This window comes from Silurus meridionalis, chromosome 29, assembly GCF_014805685.1.
Source record: "Silurus meridionalis isolate SWU-2019-XX chromosome 29, ASM1480568v1, whole genome shotgun sequence".
Classification (NCBI taxonomy): domain Eukaryota; kingdom Metazoa; phylum Chordata; class Actinopteri; order Siluriformes; family Siluridae; genus Silurus; species Silurus meridionalis.
In genome coordinates, this window is record NC_060912.1 from 4,190,182 (window position 1) to 4,201,786 (window position 11,605).

Consider the following 11,605-nt stretch of genomic DNA (forward strand, 5'->3'; position numbering starts at 1 on the left):
TGAGATGAAAAAGAATTACATGAAACTATATGGTACAATAAACAAATCAGAATCACAACCATAAGACATCAGAATGTCAAACAACTTGTGGTGCAAAATATCCTTAATCTCCAAAACATAAGGTGCTTCTGTGGTATGTGCAACTTTGTAAGCATGGATATGTTCATCTAAACATATCGTTTTCAGTGCAGTTGTTATTAAAAGGATGTGCTCATCTTTAATAACAATATTCTGGATTACATTAAATACAGGCATGTCATTTTGAACTTGAACACAAACTGCCAACCCTGACCGATAAGTGTTTCCACAGTGCTTGACCCATTTCACATTTAGGACCTTAGTCCACACAGGCACATTAAGTTTTCCAGCCATCTCAGCGCCAACTTCTATTTCATTCAATGGAACCATTTTCCCGGGACCAAATTTCATGGCATTTGGATCAAATGTTTGCCAAATGTAAGCCATTTGGCACTGGTGTTTCTTTGCTAATGTTTTCGTTATGTTTTTAAAGCTTTTCAGCTGCTTTTAAAAACATTATGCTTCGCTTCATAACGCATACACCAACTATGTATCAGTGGTCCAATTTTCTGCATACAACTGGGGTAATGCACCATTAAATGATGCTTTGGCAACAAGTTCTTATCAGGAAACAATTGCTTAAACAAACTGTGGTGTTCTGCAATCAGATGTTTCAAATAAATTGTGATACCAGAGGATATAACTGAAGAAAACACAATATTGACTATCTGAAGCAATAAAATGAACAAATACCAGTGCTGATCATTAGGATGCACGAGATCTCCAAACATGATGGGCAGATAACGCAATAAACACCAGCTCTGAGTGGCATTTAAGCCCAAGTCATTGGAACCCTCTCTTAATTGTACACCAGGAGGTTTATTGTTTTGTTCCATGAAGCCATAGTTGAAACTCTGAATTCTTCTGTCTACTTCTGCTGATGTGGTGTAATTTTTAATCAGGTGCTGAATTAGTAATTTCATCTCAAATTGAGCAACCCCCTCTAATATGTCGTGCATAATATCAACTGAAAAATTTGCAGTGGTGTGGAAATATTGCAATGAATTTAAAAGGCAAGACTTTTTTACTCCCATTACATAAGGCAGACTGGGATTGCTCTGCATCCTCTGGCAGTGTTCAGTGTGAAGTTCTTTAGTTCGCACTGTCATCTTTGGACTATCTTCACTGAACACTGTCTGAAAGTCCTCTTTCTCTAGTAGGCAAAAGCGGCAACAGTACCTAGCACTAAATGATTCCACAAAACCAAACAAGGAATGGACTCCAAGGTTGTCACCAGTAACCTGTACAATGGTTCCATAAACTGTCTGATCAAATAAAGGAATCTGAATTCCAATGGTTTCCAGTGTTGAGATATCCTGGACAAGCGGCTCTAGTATTTTATCAAACCCATAGGTTTTGATATCTTGTGCATGAAATAAAGTGACTAAATGTATATTTAGTAAACTCGAATTGTACTTAGGGGAAATATTTCTAAGGGTAAAATAGATAGCTCTAACTTATGTATTCCTCGTTTTGATCCAAGGGGTTTGAGCATTCAAATTCATCAAAAAGCTGGATCTGAACTGCATGTCTTTGTTTTGAGAAGAGTGCATGATTCTTAAAGAATTCTCCATCGTGTATGTCATAAAGACAATTTGGTCTTTGTTGTGAATCTCTCGCCATCATATCTGTAATGCTAGGGTGCTTATAAATGGACTGTAATGTCATAAGAATTGGTATATATACAAATTTATCCTTAACAATGGTTTGGGCAAAGTTCCAGTTGTTCTGTTACGCCGCGTCGCAAATCTTGTTCCGAGAACATATTCAACGGGATCTATTTTTCCCCATTTGTCTGAAAAGTACCGCATTCTCTTGCTCTCAGTGTTTAATGCATAAAGGATTTTGTATTTTTCAAAATACTGATCAATTTGAGACTCAACAACACTTTTATGGGCTCCTCTAAGGATAGGCTGTTTTTCACTGATTCTTGAGTATCACTATGAATATCTCCAATCACTTCTTCTAGAGCACCAACAACATAGTTAATAGTTGTCTCTGCGACACCAGCAACTTTAAGTTCAGCTACCACTGTTGCACAACTGTTTACTATATTTGTTTTTAAGAGTGCAGACTCACAAGGTGGATTTTGGTTTGATAAAACACCTACATCATCTAATGAAATGGAGTTGGCGGTGGATGAGCTTTCACCAGAATCGAGGCGTGAACAGTCAACTGCACAACACTTGCTGAGATGCTTTCGTAATCCAGAAAAACTATGGTAAACATGTGAACAACCTCTTTGAGCACATTTTAACTTGAGACTTTTTCCTGAACAAAGGCCATGAACTAACTTGAAGTGCCTTATAAGGGCATTGGCATTAGCATGCCCCTTTTTACAAATGAAACAAATCATCTGCTCACTGGAGGATTCTAGCTCTCAACTCAGCCACTCTGGGATTCACCTTGGTGGTTTCAACATCTATATCATAGACAGTGGTTTGCAGAAAGCTATACACATTGGTCAATTCCTGACAGTATGAAGTCCCAAAGACAAAGTGAGCTTTGAAAAGCTCATCAACACAGGCCAATGAATTAGAAGCCTTACAGGGTAGAGCATGTTGGTCAATGACAATAAACCAAGAATGGACCCTACTTCTGTTCGGCCCAACAGCGAGTAGATACGGCTGGAGCCTCTCTCCAATGCTATCCAAGTGCCCTTGGATACTGGTACCGGTCTGTGAAAGAATGAAAACACATTAGTGCCAATGTGACTTAACAGTTAATGTCAATATACAGCATGAATAAAGATACAGTGATGTCTTCCATCAAAGTTTCAGTATTACACACTTTCAGGAGATCATTACTAAGTATGTGCTAAGTAGAAAAGAATACCACAAGAACAACAATTTGGAGGACAACTGATCTTTAAGAGAAATAAGCAAGTCTGAGCAATAAGCAAGTTCAAGTTCACACAGTGACAAAACATTATAAAATAGTGTCATTTGATCTGCTAAATCAGTAGCTTCACCTTGATGAACTTCACAAGACGATCACATGCTTGTTTAGCTGAGATCTTTCCCGGTCTCTTGCGGCCTTGACTTGAGGGTGGCAAAGGTGAACCAGCAACAGAATGGAAGACATGTCGCTGTCCCACCCTAGAGACACAGAAAACAAATTAATCACATTTTTTGGTATTTAGGCAGAAGGGGTGGAGCATAACCTCCAAATCACTTTAACTTGACTTAGCTTAACTTGGAAGAGGTGCTGGTATAAATACATTAACCACTCCAGTACTTTAGTTAATACTGCACACAGATTCAGTATTAAGAGCACATTCATGGCCTAGTCTTGATGAATACAGATGTGTGGATGAATTTAGTTGAAACCTCCACATATATTGAACTGAGCTCATACAGTTAAACTTTACCTACAAAATATCAAAGATGCTTTTGTTATTCAGACTCCCAAATTAAAACAATTTCAAACTGTAAACATGCACCTGCAAATCATATGTAATGGATATAGTTGTGTCTACAATTTAAACTGTAGATCTTAGTAAAGCTATGCTTGTCATTAATGTGTAACTTCCTCTTAAATAATTTAAGGTGTACCACAGTATAGATACAGTACCTTCTTCAACTTCAGTGGCTTCAGCATTTTGGATGAGGTCTTGGAGCTCACTAGTCTGTGTGAGGCCACGGCTCTGTGCAATAACCTTTGGTTTTATGTTGGTAGACCACTTCTCCAACAACTTTGCAGAGGTCACATCACCAAACAGAAGTCCAAAATCTTGATCAATCTGCAAAAGATAATTAAAGTAGGTACCATAGTAGGAACTGACTCTGTTTACCTAACGAGTCTCTGTTACTGCAGAACAACAATAGCACTTGATTTCATATTTGTCTGTTTTCATGTTTTAAGAATTTAAGTCTCACACACCAAGCCTGGTATATCCAGGAATCGCGGGAAAATTGATAGAATATCAGTTGACTCTTTAGGGTCGTGCAGCAGTTTCTGGCGATGGGCCAGTGTTAACTTCATCTTTTCCTTTACCACTGCCTCATCAGCTGTATGCTTCATCAGGGCTATTGCTTCCTGACACTGACGGTCTTCAGTCAAACTGCAGTCGTCTTTGTAGGGATGTCTGTCAGCAGTTGGCCCACCTGAAAGTGTTTAAGACAATATGAAAACCAAAAATTTGTAGTTCCTTTTCTTTCCAAAGCACAATGCATTAATGCCAAAACTAGATAAATAACACGAAATAACATGTAAAACATGCATATATCCCAGAGTGCCATTTAAATTTGCCCAACGTTGATGATTATGCAAAAAATGTTTGCATTAAAAAAAAACAGTGATTATATTTTTTAGAGATGCTATGTAACATGGAGACCTCATTCACAATATGACTTAATTAAAGATCAATTAGGAACAAAAGAATACTTCAAAGACAAGTCACAAATGTTAAGATGTGTAAAATAAGCAAGTTGTATATTCATTTGAAAATAACAAAGTTAACCAAGCCTAATAAATATTAGCCAACCTAATAAAAGCATGGACTTAACATCAAATCTTGCACCTGTTTGTGGTTGCCGTGGGCGCTTCATCCGTCCCTCTGATGCTTCTTTCTGCAGAGTTTTAATTCGCCACGCCAAATATCCACTTCCATCTTCTGCATTGTAATAATGCTCCTATTACCAGAACAATAAACAGACCTAGTAGTTATACATTACCAGATTAAGGCAATGAATGCCATATCAATTATAATGAAGATATTCTTTACTTTGCAATATACAGAATGTCTCCTCCTGTAAATCAAAAATATTGAGAGGCAACTGCTACTTACATATCCAAGCTTGCTTCTGGGGTCAGCCAAGCATGGGAATAGGAAATGATTCCTTTGCATATTCTTCCTTCAAATGTCGGGAAGGGCTTGTTCTACACACACAAACCAAAGCAATTATAATTATAACCCATAACATCATAAACAACAATTTACAGTAATGTATGGACAACTTACCCATGTTCATTTGTCAAATGTGCTACCAAGATTTTCACCATGTCACGTCTTGGGCATCTGACAGACCTTTGGTGCGGGCATATTCGTTTATGACCTTTTCACCTCCAGGGCTGGTCTTTAGGATATCTTCAATCATCTGGAGGGGGAATGATGCGATGTTGTGCAGGGATTATAAATTACCAACTGACAAGTGTATATAGCTCCAAATATTTTAATTTTTTAAGTCATTCTATATAGATATAATTCAGAGGCAAGATTGGTGATCCTTACCTTGGCAAGACGACGTTCCTCAGCTTGATTTTTTTCAGGAGGGCTTCTAATCAACATTGCTGTGTCATCGGACTCTGACGTACCTTCAGTATCTCCTAATGAGCTTGAGCTTAAAGAATCTTCAATATAAACCATATCAATGGTCTGATTATCTGTTCATGCTACTGTGGCAGCATGCAACACAGCTATTAAGAATTAATCCAATAGCCATATTAGTTTATGCAAATCAGTGAATTGGTGAATATAACTGAATGTCAAAAAATTTACCATCAATGTTTGCTGTGCCTGGGATGACAATTTCTAAGACACCAAGATCTGGTCGTGTCAGCAGATATACGAATGCTTCCTCATCAACTTCTGTCTTCGAGTCATCAAAGACTTTAACATCCAATGTAGGAAGATCAAATTTCTTGGCAACTGAAGGAAGACACACCAATGGAAAATTGACAAAGGCCAGCAATGCAAAAGGAACTACAATAGTTATTTTTTAACCTCATAATATACAATCATACACTTAATATATTACTTAAAAATATATATTTCAGACTAAAAGGTATTTATGATATTAAAAATGTTAAAGTTTATCTCTTACCACATTCCAAAAATGATTGAAATGTAAAAGGTTTTGAAGAAAAAATATATCTCTTGCTGTCTTTGAACTTCACTCTGACAACATTGTTGGTTTGCATCCTGAAAGAACCAAAAAGACAAACTTAAACAAGGCGATAACACTCACAGTCCGATGAATAAAAGAACATTCATTAGTGCACTACGCAACATGTGTTTTTAATATGAAATAACTGTCCAATAGTTCTGTTAAGGCAAGGTGATCAATATATCTTTATTTGGACGGTAATTGTTTCTCATGTGAAATAAATCTGCATGCACCTCAGTGATGAATCTCATGCATTTGTGGTGATTTATTCACGGAGGAGTGAGTTTTATGATCCTACAAACCAGGGAACGCGCTTATCAAGTGTAATAATGTAATAGGCTATTCTTGAAATTTTTATTTTAATAAGTAAGATTTCATTTAATAGGAAATTAATATCATATTTATTGTGTGATTATTTACATCTGTTAAAAACTAGGAAGATACATACAATTGAAATGAATTTCTTTTAACTCAAAATGATGGATGTCATTTTTAAAAAATGAAAATTTGTTAAAAGTTATAATGCAGCCTCTTATTTACACACGGAAAACAAAGTTGCTTGGTTTACATTTTTAATGTCTAATTGAAGGCTATATTATGTAAACATTTAACGCCCATTTCTAACGTTTAACTGTTTATTTCCCTCTTTCTCCTTTCAACTGAGGAATATTGTTCTTGTAAATACTTCCCAGGATTTCAGTAATAAAAGTGTACATATTACAAATGCATGCAAATACAGTGAAGCAACAGTTGTGTTCCGCAGTGGTCAAAAAGGATTCAAAGAGTGAATTCTGAAATGAAACACCAAGATTCTAGATTTAGACGGCAATAAAATCACCAAACAGCCCATGAATAATAATAAATAATGAAAATATCTTACATTCCTATCAGAAACAATTATCGTCCAAATAGGGGTAATGCACATCAAAATGGCCTCCAGCAATTACTCTATACCGAGTCAAGTACATGTGGTGCACAACCATAGACTGTATAAAAACAGTGCACAACTCGTGAAGCTTGTCACAAAAGATTAGTGGACGAACATTTGATAAGCAGCTAACGTTAGCTAGTTTTTCTTGTGTCAATTAACGTTAACGTTTGTAATCTAACAACATTATATGCTAGCTATTTGCTTTCAATATAACTTAGTTCTCACTTCAACACGAGAAAGCTATCGCACTCTAAAATTCCTAAAAAAAAACGTGCCAAAATGATCTAAGCTAAACACAGAGGTGAATATTATAAAAATGAATACGACTTTGAAACTTTACTTACTTTACCATCCAGCAGAAGCGCACGTTCTCTTCTCAAATCGAAGCAGCAGCGGTCGATGGCTGTGACTAACAGTAATGGCGGAACGAGACGAAACTTTGGGAAGAGAACAGTTAGGGCAGAAACAAGTTATTCTATTGTGTTCGGCAATTATAAAATATTGTAAAAATCGCCGACCAGCCCTTGTAAATTCTGAAAATACCTTACATTCCCAAAATTAGCCTCCGAATAGAGATAATAATGCACATCAAAATAGCCCCCAGCAATCTAATTACGGCTAACTTTAACTTAACTCTATACCGAGTCAAGTACATGTGGTGCACAACTCGAGCGCTAGTCACAATATTTTTGTGGACAAACATTTAATAGGCTGCTAGAGTACTTACTGATGTCAATTAACGTTCGTAATTTTTTTATATTAACTTAGCTGTTTGCTTTAAAGGTTAACGTTACTTAGTCTAACTTAGTTCTAACCTGGTGCTCAAGCTAACATGAGAAAGCGATGTAATATGCAAAAAAAAAAAAAATGTGGCAAAATGATCTGAGCTAATAACAGGGGTGAATATTATGAAAACGAATACCAAAACTTTGAAACTATTACTTTACCATCCAGCAGTTCTCTTCTCAGCAGCAGCGGTCGACGGCCGTGACTAACATGGCGGATAAACGAAACTTTGGGAAGAGAACAGTTACGGGAGGAGTCACAGTTACTCTGTGATTTTGCTCCCACTCTACTGATACGTTTGACTCTATACACTCAAAATAGAGCAAAAACAACTATTTTTGAGGGAAAAAAAAATAACTCTGGAAAAACTACTCAGCCATTTTTCCTGTGTACCCAACTCCAAATTATCTGCAACCCTACGACAGGAGAAGGGGAGCATTCCAACGGCAACAGTGGCTCCCTGCACAACGTTACCATCCTCCTTCAACTCGTGTAAGGAAATGTCTGGCCTGTCAGCAAAGTGGATTGGATGTATACTGCACTCATTGCTATAGATGTGGCAGCAGCGACCATTTCTCGGCTGGTTGCAGAGCGCGAGGGCCAATAATGTACAGGGACCAGTCGTTAAACGGGACCGGGTCACCACCGCGGGACAGGGAGTGACCAGCCATATAGCAAAGTCCCCACAAAGCTGTGCGCATTGTGGCATCATGGATCCTGACCTCATATTGCGACAATGTACCGCCTGTAAACAGACATTGTATTGCTCCAAAGCATGCCAAGCTAATCACTGGACAAACCATAAAGAACAATGCAATCAATACTCTAATGTAAATGTAAACGCTGCAATGCCAAAAAGGAAACTAAAAGTATACACGCCCACATGTACTTCTTTTGTTGGGAAGCAGTGTCTTGTACAGTGTTACATCCAAGGCCAGCTTGTTGATGCATTATGGGATACAGGATCTCAAGTGTGTATAGTGGATGAGCTGTGGAAAAATGAACACTTACCAAATATCAGATTGAGAAACGTTGTAGAGGTAGTTGATGCGCCTGGAGGGCTCCACCTTGTGGCAGCGAATGGCCAGGACATTCCCTTTACAGGATGGATAGAAGTCACTTTTGGTTTGGCATCACATGAATCAAAAACAAAAGAACTTGTCATACCTGTGTTGGTAATGAGGGGCAGACAGCTTGGTCATCCTATTATCGGATACAATGTGATTGAGCAAATGATGAAAAACAAGGAATTAACTCAGCCAATCACCACTGGATCTTTAAAAACTGTTCTTCCTAGTGCGGAAAGAGAAAAAGTCCAAGCTTTTGTTGAGCGAGTTCATGCAGAGACACCATGTGAATATTTTGTCAAAACAACAAAAGGAAATGTTCATGTGCCCAAACACACATCTGTTCAAATTGAATGCAGAGTGCAGTCGCACCGACCAAAAGAAGAAGAGACGTTGCTTATGTTTGAGCCTGATGTTAACCCACAGTGGGCAGAGGGGTTGGAGTTCTGTGAGACGATTGTGACCCTGCGGCAACATACTTCCCCATACATAATTCTTAGTGTCCAGAACCCCACAGATCATTTGAGGATTTTTCCCTGTACTTCCTTTTTCGTCTTCTGTAGTTACAACTGTTCTGTTTTGGAACTTGACTCGACTTCCGGTGACGTAGCTTCCTGTGTTTGACTTGTTTGCCGCGAGTTCCGTGTTTGTATTCGTGTTTGTATTCGTGTTTATATTCGTTTGTTTGTGTTTTCTCTTTAATAATCCTAAATTGTTTGTCTTCCTGACTTGTGCCTGTAGTCAGTTAAACTCGACTACCACTATATCTTCTCTCACTTTATCTTATTTGTGTATCCGAAATCTGTTCGTGATTATAAGCACTATGCCGGCTGTGTGTCTGACTTTGAGCACAGGTGAGGACTCGTTCGATTTGCAAACGGTGGCGTTGGAGATGGAGGTTTTGGAGAAACAGATTCGCGAGCTGCATGAAAAGCATGCCCGGCTGCGAGAGCGGAAAGCGGCGCTGGAAACATCCCGGCGGACGCGCACTCGTCCCAGGTAAATTCCGGGTTGAACCTAACGCCCCAGCACCTCAACTCCGCGTGTTTCTCTGCCCAGACCCAGCGCACCTACAACTCCGGCAAAGGTGCAACATGGACCCTGGATGCGGCAGCAGCGGAAGAGACAAGCAAAGCCCGGTCGAGGACGTCTCCCCGCCACCACTACAGGCCTTCGAGATCTCGACCGAGAACCGCCGCCTCTCCGCGAGACGGAACGCGACACTGTGATTCTCGGAGATTCCATCGTCCGGCATGTCCGCGCTACCGGAGCTAAAGGTAAGGTGCACACTCGCTGTTTTCCTGGTGCTCGTGTTCTTGATGTCGCTGCGCAGGTACCCGCGGTCCTGAAGGAGAACTTCGAGCGGTTGTTCTTCATGCCGGAACGAACGACACCAGGCTGAGACAAACGGAGGTATTAAAGAGGATTTCAGGATCCTGGTGGAGACGGTACGCAGCACATCACCCACAACGAGGATCATAGTGTCAGGACCTCTTCCCACTTACCAGCGAGGGGCTGAGAAGTTTAGTAGACTTTAGCTCTAAATGAATGGTTACAGTCATGGTGTCGAGAACATAAACTTCTCTTTGTTAATAACTGGAACTGTTTCTGGGAGCGTCCTAGGTTCTTCCGCCCTGATGGCCTGCACCCCAGCAGAGTTGGAGCAGCAGTGCTATCAGATAACATCTCTAGGATACTTCACACCATCTGACTGGTAAGACATCAGGAAATCTTCGACAATGAGAACACGCATACAACAGACCAAATAGTTACAAGTTCACACACAGCCCAGTTTATAGAAACCGTATCTATCCTCGTGTAGCAAAACCAAGAAGTAAATACACAAGATCCAGAAACAATCTCATTGAAGTTAAAACTGAAAAATGCCAGATAAACAAACACCAAAAAGTTTTAAAGTTTGGTCTTTTAAACATTAGATCACTTGCACCCAAAGCACTGATTATAAATGAGATGATCACAGAGAATAATCTCGATGCACTCTGTCTCACTGAGACCTGGATTAAACCAGGTGATTATATGGGTCTAAGCAGTCGACACCGTCAGGATATGTTTATAAGCATGAGCCCCGTCAGACTGGTCGTGGGGGGGGTGTAGGAACCATTTATACTGCTTCTCTTAATGTTAGTCAGATGTTAGGATTCAGCTTTAAATCATTTGAAGTGCTCGTTCTTAAAGTTGTACTTTCGGACATACATAGTAAACTCGCTCTGGTCACCGTGTACAGACCCCAGGACCCTCGCTGATTTTCTTCAAGAGTTTGCTTGTTTTCTATCAGATCTCTTGATCAATTTTGATAAAGTGCTGCTTGTAGGAGATTTTAATATTCATGTAGATGATGTAAACGATGCTCTAGGATTATCATTTGTTGACTTATTAAACTCTTTTGGGGTTAAACAAAACGTCACCAGACCAACTCATCGCTTTAACCACACACTAGACTTAATAATATCACACGGAGCAGACGTCACTGATATAGATATTTTACCTCAGAGTGATGACATCACAGACCATTACCTCATACTGTACACACTACCGGTAGAGCAGATTAGCCGTGTTGCACCACGTTATCGACCTGGTAGGACTATTGTTCCAACCACTAAGGACAGATTCATAAATAACCTGCCTGATTTATCTCAATTTCTCACTAAACCCATAACTACTATTAATCTTGATGAGATAACTAAGAACATAGACCTTATCCTCACTAGCACATTAGACACCGTTGCCCCTATCCGGTTAAAAAAGGTTAGAGACCAAGCACCTGCATCTTGGTATAATAGTCATACACATGCCCTCAAGAGAACAGCACGTAATCTGGAGAAAATGGAGGAAAA

At 39.3% G+C, this 11,605-nt stretch overlaps 1 protein-coding gene across 1 annotated transcript; it reads right to left on the minus strand.

Moving 5' to 3' along the window:
- Positions 1-3,135: 3,135 nt before the first annotated feature.
- Positions 3,136-4,904, minus strand: LOC124381826 (the record flags this gene model as incomplete). The annotated part of the gene is made up of 5 exons (XM_046843698.1): positions 4,868-4,904; positions 4,601-4,712; positions 3,961-4,184; positions 3,652-3,820; positions 3,136-3,176 (listed from the first exon to the last, which is right to left on the minus strand). Coding segments are annotated over exons 2-5 (462 nt in total), but the record flags the coding sequence as incomplete, so codon positions are not given.
- Positions 4,905-11,605: the final 6,701 nt, after the last annotated feature.